This window comes from Microtus oregoni, unplaced genomic scaffold, assembly GCF_018167655.1.
Source record: "Microtus oregoni isolate MIOR12 unplaced genomic scaffold, Mior012 000022F_ref0000154, whole genome shotgun sequence".
NCBI lineage: Eukaryota > Metazoa > Chordata > Mammalia > Rodentia > Cricetidae > Microtus > Microtus oregoni.
The window spans coordinates 1045312-1062918 of record NW_024543081.1 but is presented as its reverse complement, the minus strand read 5'-3'; the positions used below and the strand labels follow the sequence as shown (position 1 = coordinate 1062918).

Here is a 17607-nt window from a genome sequence, read left to right as displayed (position 1 = left end):
TCTCTAGGAATTTTCCAAAAGAAGAGGTAATTTCCTGACTCAGAATTGTAAACGGCACTGCATACAGACATATCAGGCTATATCCATGTTGATAACTGCATTTATGGCAGATACTGGTTTTCAGGTTGAATTCAACTGCAGCATGCTTCCAGCAAACAATTACCACAATACACAGACATATACACATATGTTAGTCTTCATCGGGGAATAGAAGATTAAAGCCATGAATTAGCTTAGGTTGGAAAAGTTGATTGTATAGGCAATCCTAGGCATAGTAAGGTTGATTGATCCATGATTTTTTCAAATGAAGACTAACTTTAAAAAGGCTGAGTACACAGTAGAAAAGCAAGTTAAATATATATTTTAATAATATTTTTAAATTTTTATTTTTCACATCCTTTTCATCCTGATTGCAGTTTGCCCTACACCTACTCCTCTGTTTCAGACAGAGAGGAGGTGTATCTCAGGGGTATCAACCAAACATGTCACAACAAATTACAATAAGGCCAGGCACAAACTCTCATACCAAGACTAGACAAGGTGACTCAGTAGGAGGAAAAGGGTCCCAAAACCAAACACAGGCAAAAGCATCAGAAATACCATACACTCCCACTATTAGGAGCCCCACAAGAACACTATATAAACATAATGTTTATATGCAGAGTTTCTAACTCAGATCCATGCAGCCTCTGTGATTGTTGCTTCAGTTTCTGTTTGCCCCTATCATCTTTCTTAGTTGATTCTGTGAGTTGTGTTCTCGTGGTGTCCTTGACCCCTCTGGTTCCTAAATCCTTCCTCCCCTACCCCTTCTGTGGGGTTCTCTGGCTTCACTTAGTGTTTGGCAGTAAGTGTTTGCCTCTGCTCCCATCAGTTGCTGGAGGATGCCTTTCTGAACACAGTTGGACTAGGTACTGATCTATGACTTTTTTTTTTTTCAGTAGTATTTGGTTCTACTATCCTGGGTTTCTGGGACTGCCCAGCCTCTGGTTTCTAGTCATCCACGTGGTGTCAGGTGTGGGCTCCCTCTCCTGGTGTGAGCCTCAAGTTAGACCAGTCATTGGTCTAACTCTCGGGTTTTAAGTGGATTTAGTTGGCCACATTGGGTGCCAATTGTTGACTGAGGCTGCTCGTTCATTCCTCACCACCCAGACTTGAAATAATTACACAGAAACTATATTATTTGCAATAATGCTTGACCAATATCTTAAGCATATTTCTGGCTAACTCATATCTTAAATTAACCCATTTCTAATAATCTGTGTATCACCATGTGGCTGTGGCTTACCAGGCAAAGTTCTGGCATCTGTCTGCTCCAGTGGCTACCTGGTATCTCACTGACTCCACCTACTTTCTCCCAGCATTCAGTTTTGCTTTCCCACCTAGCTCTATTCTGCTCTATCACAGGCCAAAGCAGCTTCTTTACTCATTAACCAATAAAAGCAACACATGTACAGAAGGAATTCCCACATCAGCCATCTTTATCCTAGCACATCTCGCAAAGCAAGACATCTTGTAGGTTGAAGGTTTTGTGACTGGGTTGATGCCCCAGTCTCACTGCTGGGAGACTTGCCTAGTTACAAAAAAATGGCCACTTTGGGCTCTGTGTTCCCCATTACTAGGAGACTTCACTAACGCCACTCTCATAGATTCCAGGGACTTTCCACTGCACTAGGTTTCCTCATCATCCCCAAGCCCCCCAATTCCAGTCATCTTGCCCAGTACTCTCTCCTTCTATCCCCCCTCAAATACATATTCTTAAATGATCTTATGGTTTATTGTGGACTTGGATTTACGCTCTGCCCAAAGTTAAATGTTTTAGATGTCAAGAAATCATTTTCATAAAATTGTACCATTACACCATATTTTACATGAATTATAATAACGAGCCTCTTAAAGAGGATTTATTTATCAGTATTATTTCTCAAGTACACTTGTAAGAGAAGCTCACCTCAAATACCAGATTTTGCTGGTCGTGTGATTAAACAGGAAGCCTAAAACACCTGTGCAGAAAGACAAATGCAGCTGGCTAGATATGGGAGAGGGTAGGCCTTCTCAGAAAGTAGCCTACTGGAAACCTAGACAAACAGACAGTGTTAATGCTCACTTTACATAGTGTTTTTTCTTTACAAAGTTTTTTGTTTTGTTTTTTGTTTTTATGAGACAGGGTTTCTCTGTAGCCCCTGCTGTCCTGGAACCCACTCTGTAGACCAGGCTGACCTCAGACTCACAAAGATCTGCTCTCCTCTGCCTCCCAAGTGCTGGGATTAAAGGTGTGAGCCATCACCACCTGGCCCACATAGGTTTAATAGTAATAGTATTTTTACCTCAAGATCTTAATGTCTTACCTTTAAATTCTTAGGCAGCTACTTTGCCGTTTTAGGGAATGGATGCCATGTGGGTGATCCAGTGGTTCTGTGGTTAATGGATTCATTCCATCCTCTCACACAGCACTCATATCCGCCTCTTGTAGACAGACCCCAAAGTGAACCGGGAGCTCTGAGAATTCTGAGCAAACACTGAGAAGTGCACCCAGAGGCACAGGCCTTCCCCAGCATGAGACATCAGCCTTCCTCCCTTTAGAAGACCATAAAGACCTCTGATGGCTCTGATTGAAGGGCTCCAAAGGCATCTCTCTGCAGTGTGCTCAGGTTTCCTTGGAGACCTCTTAAGAACAGCAGGCTTCTTTGCTCACTATACTATTGTTGGAAGAGACAGCTCTGTGGCTGTGACTCCTGCTGAGAAATATGGGTTTGGTTAGGAGCTCAGCCTATGGCACTATGAACCACTGTCAACTTGGGGGAAACCTTTGCTTGGTGTATGCATTTCCCCTCCAGGTGACAAAAACATGTTTCCTGTTTTCAGAGGGTAAGGAATTTCCCACCTTTCTCTACTCCCCAGACAATTTGGTAGGTTTGTTGTTATTTTTGAAATTGTAATTTAATTACAATGTTTCTCCTTTCTCTTTCCTCCTTTCAAAGGCCCCCTCATATCTCTCCTTGTTCTTCAAGGCTTCTTTTTCATTAATTGTTATTATATGCATATATGTATTTGTATATACAAATATATCCCAACCTATAACCTGTTGTATTTAATGTTCCATATAATGTTACTTGTTTTTCTCTTTTGTTTTCTGATTTGGTTTGGTTTGGTTTTTGTTTTGAGACAGTGTCTCACCATATAGCTCTGGCTATCCTGGAATTCCCTATGTAAACTGGTCTCAAACTCAAAGAGTTCTACCTGCCTCTGCTTCCGAGTGCTGGGATTAGAGATGTGCACCACCATTCCCAGCTGTATGTATATTTTGCAGGGCTGACCGTTTGACAATGAACACCCAACTGGTGTGCTCTTTCCTGGGAAGGACCATCTCTCCTGCCTGCAGTTTCCTTTAGTTCTTTGTGTGGTTGAAGCTTGGTGGGCTTTGCTGCACCCATTTTGGCATGTTTGCTGGTATTCTCATTCAGCTGGCTTTCAGAAGCAACTATAGTAACTCCAGCACCTCAGCACACTTATGCTCCCTAAAGTTTCATTTGGCTCTAATTTGCAGCACTTGTCTCAGGGTATAGGACTAAATTTTGTTTTATTTGCTGTTGTCTAGGAAGTTTTTGGTCATTGCAGTTTATGCTAGTATGTGGTCTCGTTAATGATTTACCCATAGTTTACAGCACACCGCTTAAACAAACGGTTGTTACTCAGTGACAAGGGCGCCTCTGATAGACTAAACTGAAGGGAGGGGACTTCTCCAAATTTTACTAAATGATGTAGAAAGCACCCTATTGCTTGTAGTCCAGTGAACTCTTCTGTATTTAGGACTGCTCTTTCAGTTCTTGGGCAGCTAAGCTAGGGCTTGCTGTCTTAGTCCTTTCTGTCTGCCGTAGCAAACACTGAAAATCAGAAGACTCATGAAGCTCAAACACCTTTCTCAGTGCTGGAGCTGGAAGGTTCAGGATCCATTCAGAAGCAGTGTGGTGGCTCTTAGGGCCCTCCTCCTCCCCCAGGGTACCTTCTCCCCGAGGTCTGCATGATTCAGGGCAACTGTGCGCTCTGCCCCTTTGATTGGAGCACTAATTGCATTCATGTCCTTACTACTCATTACCTTCCAAAGGTCCTACCTCCTAATTGCAAAACGGCATTGAGGGTTAGGATTTCTACATCTAATTTGGGAAAGACATATATGGTCATATCATTATATTATTAGCCTTCATAATCATTTTATACACACACAAATACATACATTTCCCATCAAAAAATGAAAGACTTCTTAATTATGGGTTGTTTTTACAAAATAATACACAGACAGGGAAAGACTAGGAAGGAATGACAGCACCCTTCCTGGTAGTGACTGAGTCCATGATGAACACCTGCTTTTTTGGGCAATGAAGAGGGGGGAGCATTCATAGAACTGGGAATCACATCACTCTACAGGGCTGAATTCAAGAGCCTTGCTCCAGGCTTCTCTTCCAAATTACACCCTTCTCCCTCCTCTGATTCTTTAGGAATAGGCCTTATGTTCTCCACAATAGAAACAAGTTCCCCAGGATTGCAGCTGCAATTTGTCTTTTAACACCTGGAATTGTGTGATTTATCCTGGTTTGTGTCAGAAAGTGGCCCAAGCCCATTTCATTATACGAAACTGAAATTATTATTTTTCTGAACATAAATCAGGAAGTGGATTCAGTACACATTACCTGAGTCGGACATTCCCAGCCCCTTAGCAGTGCATTTCAAGTGAATGGATATTCTTGCTCATTCACTGTTGCATTCTGAATCATCCCCCTGCCCCATATGGCGGTTGATATCTCTTCCTTCAGCCGATGAACCCTTCTCTTTCCAAGAGTAAGGGTTGCTGTAGAGTAATAGAAAACTTTAACTTGACCTACACAAACCTTCGCTTCTTAGCACACTTTACAAAGTTCAGAGAAAGAACGGACAGAAAGATTCAGTATAGTCATTTCGTTTTGTTCAAACTTAATGTCATTTTATTACATTACAGAGGAAAATGCAGTAACAATATTTGTGAAGCTTTTTCTACCTTCTTTGATATCCTCAAGTAGTTTATGATTCCAGCTTAATAATCTATGCAGTTTTATGTGTGAATTCATGTGATTCTGCATACTTCCAACTACAAAATGAAAGCCTGAAATGCTGATTGGACTACACAGAAATACTTGATAAATGTAAATTTCAGTGGTTTTTGTTATGAAAGTTTCATTTCAGATGTTTAGCAATAATGCTTAAAATGTCTCACAGTGACCGGAACTGCATCTTTTAGTTTGCACGCTGAGATTAATGTCTCAATACGCATGCATTCTCTCAGGAGGTTGAGCTGTGTCGTGTTAGCAGTCAAGAGAAGCTGGGCCTGACAGTCTGCTACCGAACCGATGACGAAGAAGACATGGGCATTTATGTCAGCGAGGTGAGAGATGCTGTGGAGAGGACCTGCAGGATCCTGACGGGAGGGAGCAGGGAGAGATGACTTGAAAGGGCTCAGGAGGAGAAAAGCCTCTTTGCAAGGCCTGGATGTGAAGAACTGGCCGCCTTCCAATTCTTGCCACTTTCAATTAGGGAAGCAAATTATGCTGCCCAAGTAATGCAATTATCATCAGCTTGTTTAGCATGGAGGCTTTCCCTGCAGAATCCCAGCAAGGAAAAGTGAGAAAGTAGTAACACTGTCTAAATTGGAATAAATTCCCGGAAGGTCCCACAAGAGAGCAGCAGGCTGAGTTGAACTCTGGTCCCCAAACATTTGTCCTTCCATCCCATTGCATCCTTTATACTCTGCTAACAGCAGTATTGCCTAATTATTTTAAACTAACAGTCATAATAATCACCTCCTTTACTCTGCTGATGGTGTGGACAGATTTAAATACCCAGGAAGTACATCTGTCCATTTCTTTTATCCAACCACATGATCATTTTCAAGAGGCAAAGAACTACTTTTGAGTCACCATTTTAGTGTGAGCTTGAAAGACTGCCAAGCAGAATTTACTGCAATAGATATCTGGAAAAGTAGATCATTTTAGAAAATGTAAAATGGTATGTATTTTTTCAATTAAAACTACTCATGATTTAACCCTATGCTTGCCGCCACCCATGAAGATGTGTATATTCCATAACTTAGTTCCTACAGAAATGTCTGTAAGGGTTAGACAGCCTAGAAGCTAATGCTCCCTGCAGCCGGAGCCATGATGGATACAGTGTTAAACAGCACCCAACAAAATCAGTCAACAGTTTTCTGCAGAATTGCTTTGGTTGTGCAACTCTGTAAGAGATCTGCCACGGAAATACCTGGAGAGCAGCACAACTTTGAAAAGACGGAATGGGATTTTTCTTTCTCTCTTTACCAAAGATTTTACTGCCTCCTTCCCACCTGGATAATTCTGCAGAGTGTACTTCATTTGGAGACGTCTTTAAAATGAATGACTCCGGTGACCCCTCTTCACCCAGGAATGGGGGAGGCAAGACACGCCCGCTCAAACCTTGTCTGTAATGTGTGTACAGAAGCAGGCAGTTTTGTAGGTGATTTGATTACAGTGTTAAGGACAAAGTTTCATGTAATGGATGGCCTTAAAAAGGGGACACTTCATTGATAATAGAATCCTCTTCATTCTGGTTAAGCCTCCGTTTAGCGTTTAAATAGATCAGGTTCGAAATCTCTCTTTTCAAAGGTGATAAAAAAAAAGCCGCAGAAACTAAGCACGTGCCGTTGTGAAGAGCTGTCCTCATCCCTCTTGAGTATGCGCAAAGAATTTCAGTGCCTGACTCATCAGCTCTTTCTCAGTTCTCAGCCAGGACCCTAATAACATGCAATGTCGGAACTGAGCAGATCAACCTCAGGCACTACTTGAAATACTCAGGCAAGAATCACTGATGGAATAAGCCAAGTCTAGAAATGACTTGAAATTATCACAGGGACTGGATAGATAAAACTATAATGCTAAATAGGTAAAACCCCCAATGAACCAAAAGCCTTCACTCTGGTGTGGCCTCTTAAAATACTGGAACATTCTTAGTAGAGCTGTAAATAGCTGTTCGTTGTAATAATGCAAAGTTGATATAATTAACACTATATGTAAAGTGGCGCCAAGTAACAGAATGTATAGATAGGGGTTTTTTTTCACTTCTTGAACAATATAGATTAAATATCTCTTTTACAATAACATACTTGTGGCTCCAAAATCCATTTACTAAGTATGGACTTGAGATACTATCAGCTTTTCAAATACATCCCCAGGATTATTTACAAGTTGCCTTAGTATCATGTAAATTTCCTAGGTCCAGAAAAGTCCTGGTGTTAATGACGTCACAGCAATCCTGTCAGCTAAAGACTATCTGACAACTGGGCTTCAGAAATGACAGAAAGGATGTGAAAAGGGAGGGCCCAGATGGAGGGAGAGGGGATGGAAAAATGACCTGCAAATGAAGGTCTGCCTGGTCCATTTTATTGTTGCTAACTCTAAAGATGTTCATTTACAGCTCTAGAATTAGTGATTCTGACAGAGAAAAAATGAGATAACCCTATCATAAATCAATAGAGAATCGAGCCAATATTGTCTAAAACTATACTATCTTAAGGTACTATGTTTTAAAACTGCATTTTCAACTCTTAGAAGGATAGCATATGGCCCTGAAGATATATGCTTTTTCTATTACAGGTTGACCCAAATAGCATTGCTGCCAAGGATGGCCGGATTCGAGAAGGGGATCGTATTTTACAAGTATGTGATGGGATTATTTTCTCAAGTTTCCCATAGGCAGTCTAACAGCTTTTATTTTATCTTGGTTCTTATAAAATGTTAGGAGGAAAAGAGCTTGTCGTGGCTTTTGCATATTATCATTTATAAAACAAAATGCTATCATTTCAAAGTAAAGGTGGTTTACTTTTCTCAATAGTTATTAGGTAATAATTATTGAGATCCATGGAATGAGATGGCTGTGTTTTGCCTTCTGGTTCCACTATTGGTTTTGGCATGCTATCTGCCTTCCTCCATGTAAGCCCATTTTCTTATTGTAAGGTATATAACCTGCTGTTGTTGCAAAGGTTACATAAGTTGGGTGCAATGTGCTTAGCACAATGATGATAAATGGCTGGTCATCAGCAGTAGCTGTTACTCCTAGCTGCAGCAATGGCAGTCTTTTCCAAAATAAACTACTTGAACATGGATCCATGTGTTCCCTTACTATACAAATCTCTACAAGTCCAAAGCAGCTTTCACTCATGGCTTATGGGGGAGCTACCAAGGCCAGATGGAAGAGCTGTGATTTCCTCTCCACAGAGAAATATGAAAACATTCTAGTTGATTGAGAAATATGAAACAGTGAGCTGATCATAGACAGGTCCAGGGCTGGAAAGAGTCCCATTGCCTGATAACGGTTCACAGAAAGCCCAAGGCCTGTTCTAAACCTGCCTCTGCTCATGGTATCTCTTCGGAGTCTTCGCCTTAAAGAATGACTGGAAGAATCCACACAAGACTAAATTTCAGGTCAATCCCCAAATGAAAGTGATGAGTTGAGTTCTTAGTTGCAGGTGTAAAACAGAGTGAGAGGTACGAGCATGGTTGCTTGAAGGAGTACCCACTTAAAAGTCCTCAGAGCTTCTAGAGATGGTACCATATCCAGAGTTCCCATCTCTCCAGCTAGGAGTGGATGCCCAGAAGATGCTGCTTTAGACTCAACTCTTTACTTCAACTCTGAGCTTCAGAAATAGACAAGATGCACTAGGGGCACCCTGCCCTGTCTAAACGGGAAGACAGAAGCTCACACCCATGATGGCAGAAGAGCGTGGCATTATGGAGGGGTCCCTAAGCTGCTTGGTGTCTCACCCTGCCAGCCCCCAGGGCAAACTTGCTAACCCCCATCAGGCTCCCACTCCTTCTTTTCCTTAGCTTGATACCACAGATCCTATCCACCAACAACCCTCTAGGGTTCTAATTAGGAAAGAATAAAAGGGATGAGTCTGTGATAAGTTAGGGTCCAAGCAGTTTCCAGAAAACTCCAAGAGTATGCAATGCAGGAAGGCTTATAAGTGGTGGCCTGTAGTTAAGCAAATGGACCTGTGTCCATTGTTGGATACATCAGGGGAATAAAATGTCTGTCTGGCAATCTAGACATGGCCTTGTTTTGAGACACATGGTCAACATACACACACACACACACACACACACACACATGTCAATGAATGAAACAGGCATTCAGGACAGATGAATAAAATCTGCAGAGAAGCTATACTAGGGTAGCCTACACAAGAAGTTAGTGTTTACTATAGATAATGGAAGGTTGGAATATTCTATTTTTCAAATGAATTGAACTATTAACTGTGTTGTTGCCTTATTAATATCTCCAGCTCACCCAAACAGTGTGGCTCTCAGGTCATTAGGCGCTAACACACAGTAAGATGTTGAGTATTCGAAAAGCTTGGAAGGATTCGTGCCCACAAAGTGGCCATCCTATTCAGCCACATGTTGAGGTATCGAATCTATCCACTGTCATCTTCCCTGCTGTCCCCGCCAGCTCCTGCCTCCTCCTCTTCCAGCTCTTGCCTCCTCCTCTTCCCACACACACCTCGTCTTATACCATCACCTGGCTCCCTTTCAACTTTCCAGCCGGCTCTTCTCTCATTGGCAAACACCGTTTTGAAAATTACATTTAATAAGATTACATCCTTTAGTTCTGTGGCTAACTGGATAGAAAGGGGTGGGAGTGCATGTGTTTCCATGAGACCGCATATTTTGAAGCTTCTAAGTTCTTAGCTATTTTGTATGCAGATTTATTTTTGAAGGAAAACGCCTACGGAATAATAAAGAATTCCTTAATGGAATTAGTTCATTGAAGAAACAATGGCAGGGTTGATAAAGTGCTGTTTTCTGCCAGATTACTTTACATTCTGTGACAAATACTGCAAACTAAATGAACACACACACATCACATTAAAAAGCCTAGAATTCAATTTTGTCTCACACACATAGGAAGCAAAGTGTCTTAAGGGTGATGGTGAAATTATATTAAATAAAACTGTGACAAAATTGTACCCACAGACAAATAGCTCCCATCTGTCTGGTGAAGAGATTATGGGAAACCTTATAATGAACAATTAATGACTCCTTTCCCAGAGAGAGGGCAATGGAGAAAACAGAGGAATTACTTCTTATCCATAAGGTTTCTGGGTTGGCGTTTATTTAAATTAACCTCTTTACAGAAGCTGTGGCTTTAATTGTCTATTTATGACGGCCTAAGGGGAGTGTATTTATGAGTCTGCCCTCATTGTGGAGCTAATATTTTCTTCATCTAGCATACCATAGACATCTTAGATGACTTTCTGATGATGCCCATTCCTCTCTCTTCTCTCTCTCTCTCTCTCTCTCTCTCTCTCGCTCTCTCTCTCGCTCTCTCTCTCGCTCTCTCTCTCTCTCTCTCTCACACACACACACACACAGACTCACAATTGGTAGACATCAGAAAGGGACCATGCAGAAGGACAAAACATGAACATGAATCAGCCTCTCCGGAATGTTTCCGGTTCTAATATATTTTTTCCCAAAGTGCTGGGTGGTTCTATCTGCCATGCCATTGACAATAACTTAGATCCATCTTGTTCCTGAAATTTACCTGAAAAAAAAATTATAAAGCCGAAGAAGGCATTTCTGAGTCAGGTTGCAATGGTTAAATGCCATACAAACAACTGGTTTCTGAAAGGAGACAGTACCATGCCCCACTGTCTCCTTGAAGGCATAAGCATAGAAGAGTCCCTGTAAGCAACCTGCTGTCATGCTGGTCAAAGAGCCAACTATGTGCCTACAATAAAGTCACCCTTCTGTGAAGGCTCTGCCAAAAGGAATGATGGGATGACAGCCTTTGAGTGAGCTGTCTGCATTCTCAGCACTATATCTGACCTGGCATGCAGAGTGACTTCCTATGTGTTGATTTCCTCTCTTTGGACAATGGTTTTCCCCGAGTCTTTTCTAGCCCCTTTGTATCAGCATATACCCCTCCCCTTCCCTCTCTTAGTTATTAAATACACATGCATTTTAGTCCCCTTCTTTTGCCCAAGATGCTTAGGTTTTCCTTAGAAATATCAAAAGTAGTTGGATGCCAACATTTCAGATGTTCATCTTTCTCCGGTACAACACTACCGAAGCCTACATACTGGTATATGCAAGCAGGAAAACCATATTATGCCACTTACAGATCTTTGGGCATTGCTCCCCGACACACTCCTTTTGCTGGAGATCAGACCTAAAATGAGAGCTTGGTTCATTTCTCTCATCCAGCACAAAGACATACCTACTTTCTCCTGCCCCAACAATACCCATTTTGGAATGAATATTTGCATGTTTATACGCAGAAGATATGAGGTCTAAATCTATTCTATACAAAAATTAACCTCATTTTGAACGACATTATCATATTGTTTTCCCTGAGGCTTTCATCCCTTCTTTCTTAAGCCAAATGTCCTTCAGGAAGCCGAGGGGGACAGGACTGGAGATCATTCTCCTCTCTCTGATGTGCTGTGTCTTCCTGGGAAAGAGCAAGCTGCTTCCCCACTAGCAGCTTTGCAACCACAAGCCATTATTCCAGGAACAAAGGCAGCTGAAGGGTGAGAGCTCTATCAGATTCCCCTCCTCAGATCTCTCATTTCTGAGAGGGCTCCTTGCTGAAACACACAGCCACATTTCTTGCTTTATATCAGTTTGAACATCAAACTAAAATCCCGAGAATACAGAAATCTACCAACCAGTTGGATAAAGTGACCCTTATTTTGAAAAAGAAAATAGCGAATAATATTTTAATAGCAAATTTCTGCGGTGGCTTCATTTCATCCCGTGTGATCCCGAAGGTGAGTGACTTCTACAGCAAATGTTTTGTGTTTACCGGCAATCCTAGAAGCCAAGATGCAAGGCCACTATGAGATTACAAGGAAAAAGGCTGACTGTCAACTACAGAGGGATTGAGAAGTAAACATGCCGCTGTGTTGGTGTCCTCGTAAACGTTAAGACTAAATCAAAAATAAATACCTGTCTAGACAGAAACAGACCAACTCCTACATAAATAAGTCTTTGTAGATTTTACTCTGTTGTCTTTACTTAGCAGGATATAATTTGCCTTCACAGTGGATTAAATATATATACTATACACACACATATAGATAGATAGATAGATTATAGATAGATAGATGATAGATAGATAGATAGATAGATAGATAGGGTAATACAGCTTGTGCATCTATAGGGGCATACTCTGAAATTATGCCAGGCAAATAGTTTTACCACGACCCTCTGAAAAAGCCACTATGAGCATCTAGTCTACGTTGGCAAACACGATAGCAACATTAGGGTAGTGGAGATGAGGAGCAGAGTGGTAGCAGGTGAATCTGGGTGATGAAAGGGAAAATATGCATAAGTTTGAGTGAAAGCCAGAGGGGAAAGTAGTGAGTGTTAAATCCCAGACAAAAACATGGAGCTTAGCCGTATCGGAAATGACAGGACATTTAGAATCAAATATGCCTAGAACGAGACAGTTGTGCTGCAGTTAAAGTAAGAAGTGCCATGGAATAACCGGAAGCCCTTAGACCCAAAGAGGTAAAGGCCATGGTCTGTTAAAACCACAGTCCTAGCTGGACAAGGCTTGTTTGAGAACTAGGAATAAAAAGGAATACACATGAACCCCACGAGTGTTGGGGCTTCTATGTACAGACAAGCAAGAAACGGAGGAGGCAACTGTTTTGATCAGAGCATGAAATGTGAGCTGGGTGCTTTTCTTCTCCTGTGCTCTGCTTTCCTAAGCATCTCTAATAAGGGTTTAGGGATAAGGATGATTCAGTGGTCCAAAGTGAGATTCTAAGACTGATTTCCCTGTTTTCTGATAACCCTGTCTGTCCTTGTCGAGCAAACAGAATCCCAGAGACCCGCAAGTAGAAACTCTGAGTGAAAATATGAAGTTGCTGGAGGGAGAACCTGGCTAGCATGGCCACATCTCTTTCCTATTTAGTCTTCATTTAGGGACTTCCCTCTATGTTTGAAACTTCCACATTTTTTGATAATATGCTAGAGGTTGAAAACATTGCCTCTATGAATTTGAGAAATCAATAAAACAAAATGATTTTAAGCATCCAAAGGAAAATTTGCCAAATTAAAAATAAATACATCTGAACACAAAATTGTAGTTCAAGGATGCTTACTCTGTTTTAAGAATGTGGGCATGCCTGAATGCTGTAGGATTTTTTTTTTCTGCACAATATAAAGCTCACAAAAGGTTGGTTTCTTTCCCTCTTTTGGTAAAAGTCAATTTTACTTGATTCAATCTTTAAAATTTCCAAGTATACTTAAAATATTGCATGTGATTTTTTTTTTTTTTTTAAAGAGGAAATGGGTAAACCCTTGGAAGGAGTCAAGTGTAGGGAGCAGGGTCCTAAAGAGCTCTTCTCTTTTTGGATGAGACTCATCTGGGATATAACTGGAGTGATGTTTGGACAACTGAGTCAGGCTCCCACCCAAACACGAAGTGATTAACTGAGACCAGGTCAGCAGCAGTCTGGGAGCGCAGCCTGCTCAGGGGTCCTTCGCGGCTCTCTAATTGGCTCCGGGGAGCGTGCAGGATGAAGGATTTCAGTTGTGGAACTGCCAGCCGCTTCCTCCAGCACTATTATCTCAGAGTGACACTTCCATTACTCTGAGCGGAGAAAGATGAACGTCACCTGTCAGGGGCTGGTTAATTGTGTTGCTAGATGTATGTTGCCAGGGCGCAGGTTGGACATTTATGAACATAACTGCTTCCTGTGATGTCCACCATCCTTCAGGGATCGATACGGCTCTTACAGCGCGCGTGTAATTGAGTGAAGGCACTTTCCACGGAGGGGCGAAGATGAGCCCATTGTGGGAGTTTCATTGTCCATACATTCACCATAAATGAGCTGATATTTGCCATTTATTGTGTGCAGCATTGTGGAAATAGAAACTAATGTGCCACTTGCATTTGTTCTCTAGATAAATGGGGAAGACATCCAGAACCGGGAAGAGGCCGTGGCTCTGCTGTCAAGCGAGGAGTGTAAGAGACTTGTTCTCCTGGTCGCCAGGCCCGATATGCAGGTTCGAACAGAGGGCAGGGTCTTGAGCCTGGACGTTATATTCACTGGGTTCATGAATGAATGTCTATGTGTTCCTGCTAGGCGGCATGGAATCTCTTCCATGGCTGTCTGTATAAACACAGATACAGAACACTGCAAAGGCTGATTCTTACTGTCTAACTTCACCCCCAGAAAAGCCTACTGAAGACTCCAGGAAAAATAGCTAAGCATTGATTTTAGAGAAAAATTTAAAACACACAAAATGGAATCCTCTTTGTCTGCTTGATAGTTTCTTAAATGCATTAACAAATGAGAAATAGTTGACTTCAGATTATTTCATTTTAAATTCTGTATAGACCCTTCCTTTAGGCTTCCACCTAAAATATATAATCGGCATATTAAGGCATCATGAAGGATTTCTAATGAGAAAAATATTAGCAAATGTAGCTATCATATTAAGTCTTCCTAAAATAACTATGAAACGTACTCTCTCTGGTGTAGTTCCATGGAGGACACAAGTTCTTTTCCATAATTAACGTGACAAAAACATTTTCCTGCCACCCAAAAATGACACTTCAAAAGGAATTCTTGTCTGTCTTGAAAGAGAAAGGTGCCATCAGCAACAAGGAGAGGTAAATGGTCAGGGAAAGGCACTTGTCTCACGCCTGTTTCCACTTCCTGTTCCTGTCCTCTTGAACGCAGAGTGGACAGCACGCTGTCACTGTCCTACCCACCTGTCAGCTGTGGGAGGGAAGTTAGTTATGTCATCGTTTGTCTCCCGGGCTATTGATCTGATATTTTTCAGACTCAGTAACTACATTCTCTCTATAAATTACACGGAGAACGTGTATTTCAGTGTCAGGCTGGGTCCCGACTTGAATAGAGTGGATATAAAAAGACCCCTCCTTCCGCATATATTTCCTTTATGCCCTTGACCATTCTAAATGGTTCTCATAAAGTCTGCCGTAGCCTGGAGCGGAGTAGAGCCGCACATCTGAGGTCGTGGTGGAGAGGAATGAGCCCGTACACCAGGCTGGAGTGCCTTCGTGCTAGGAGGGAATTTTAAAATACGTTTGAAATTGTCACAATTATCTGGAAGATTCTTGAGCCAATTATCTCACTGATCCCATTCCCTTAAAGAAAAAAAGAAAGAAAAGAATAAAGGGGAACAGTTAAGTTCTTGGTAAGTTGGAAAGAATCAAGCGGCCATCCCGGTTGTGGAAAGGGTTTGTTATAAGGCAATTTCCTGTTCTCCCTTGTAGCTGCTGGGAAGCTCATGAATTTAGAACTGAAGCGTTTCCCAGAGTGATCATAATGGGTAATAGAAATAATAGATATTAATGGCTTAAGACTAAACCTGCCACTCTTTGCCAGGCATACCTGGCTGGCAGAGGGTGGCTATCAGGCTAGTGCTCCTGAGCTTTCCCTCTGCAATAGTCAGTGTTGGAGGGCGAATCATCACATCAGACTCTTTCCCCCTTGCTAACAGACGTCTCCAGTGCCACAGACCACCACACCCCCTGCTCAAACCAGGCTTGCCTTCACCCTTGGTTCTGAAAAAAAGCTCTACATGTCACTAGAAAAGATGTAATTGCTTTGAAAATTGGATTTCCAGTGAAATCATCCAAGAAAATTCATCATAACACCATACCTTTAAAATAGAATTAACAAGGTACATGGTAGAGATAAAAAAGAAAAAAGCAGACGAATCCCATTTCTCCACCTGCTGTCTTTGTCTGTCAAATTCAGCATATCTTGTTGCATTGCGTGAGTGTGTAGTTTGAGCAGGGAAAATCAGGAAGCACACTATTTGTGTGCTTTCCATAGCATGTTTAAAAATGTTTCGAATGCTCTCCAGATCCTTGGGAATGATCTATGTGCTTGCTGGGGGCAGTAGTGTGCATCTGTGCAATGTTTTTAAATAACTCATTTCCTTCCTTTCCTGTCACCTTTCTTTCATTTCCTGCCCATTTTCTTCCTCAGACCATTAAAGATATTGCTTTCTATCCCGTTCCCCTCGGGAAATGGGGGCAGCAAGAGCTCTCAGAGAAACTTGGAACCACCGGTTTGGAGACGGTGTACTCCGTCCTTTCTCTACTAGGTGCTGTGTCTGACCTAACCTACTTTGTGCAGACACCACACCTTGTCCTGTGAAGCTATTCCTTCGTTCCTGGTCCTTGCAAGGAACTTTAGCATACAGTTAGATCTGAGGTAATATAATTCTGTGTGGGCTTTAATGGCCACCATGGAATCCGTGCATTATAGTTTGCTGTCTTTTGCTGTGATAAACACCAGAACCAAAAGCAATTTGGGGAGGAAAGAACTGTTTGCTTTTTTGGTTGTTTGTTTTACCCCACCACTGAGGGATGTCAGGGCAAGAGCTCCTTGCGGGTTCTTGGAGGCAGGAGCTGTAGCAAAGACCACAGAGGATGCTACGCACTGGCATAGACCAGTTATAACATAGGCCCACCTACCCAGGGATGCTACCACCCACAGCGGGATGGGCCTTCCTACCTCCGTTAACAACTAAAGAAATGTACCCACAAACATGCCCATGGCCAACCTGATGGAGGCAAGTCCTCCGTGACTTTTCCCTCTCCCAGGCGTTTTGTCAAAATGAATGTTAACTATGATGACGCCATGAACTGTCCTCTGTTAATAAACGTCATGTGAGTGTGTGAACGCTGTTGGTACCACTTAATGTCCTATTTTCAAGTTGGCTTTTCTTCTTTTTAAGTTTTTGAACATTCATTTGTCGTTAAAGGTTTCTTATTGAAAACACCTCCGACTCTTGCCCCTTTGTTAGTAGACACCTGTGCTGTTTGTAGCCCAGAGTGAACAGAGTTCTGATGGCAGTACGGGTCATTTAATGAGCATAAACAGTTGATGTGTGTACTCCAGCTCCAGAAACGGAGGCCAATTATCCGCATTGGCTGTCTACAGCCATCAAAGTGTGACGGCAATCTCCAGCTTCCTACTTCACTTTGTGTGAAGAAACCAACAAGATTTGTTTCAGTGAGGGTTCACTGAAAGTGCCTCACCCACAAACGGAACTGTGTACCACTCCACTTCCTTTAAAGACCACATTGGCCAGAATCCCTAGGACTAAGAGACGTGATGGGAGCTGGATTGTCCCCCATGGTACAGTTTGTGCCTAACACGCTTGAGGCCTTGAGTAATTCTCAGGACCCTGTGAATAAGCAGGCATGGCTAAGGTTACTTTTATTTTCCTAAAGAATTTAGGTGCCAGTGAGATGGCTCAGTGGATAAAGTCACTTACCACCAAGCCTGATAACCTGAGTTTGATTCCCTGGAGTCATCTGGTGCCAAGAAAGGACATACTCCCACAGGATGTCCTCTGAGTTTCTGGTGGACCCCATGGAATTTGGACACATACAGGCATGCATGCACACACTCACACTCACACACACACACACACACACACACACACACACACAGTGCGAGAGAGAGAGAGAGAGAGAGAGAGAGAGAGAGAGAGAAAATAATTAAAGTTTGGGTGATTGGTTTTTAGTCTTTGGGGTGTTTTTTTC

The 17607-nt window shown here is 42.1% G+C and overlaps 1 protein-coding gene across 1 annotated transcript in view; it reads left to right on the top strand.

The window, feature by feature from the left end:
* The window catches only part of Pdzrn4 (PDZ domain containing ring finger 4), a 159806-nt gene that overhangs the window by 129152 nt on the left and 13047 nt on the right, over window positions 1-17607 (top strand). Inside the window, exons 4-6 of the mRNA XM_041672118.1 lie at window positions 5315-5413; window positions 7653-7715; window positions 13977-14078. Of these exons, the coding sequence (XP_041528052.1) occupies window positions 5315-5413; window positions 7653-7715; window positions 13977-14078 (264 nt within the window). The remainder of the gene's footprint in view (window positions 1-5314; window positions 5414-7652; window positions 7716-13976; window positions 14079-17607) is intronic.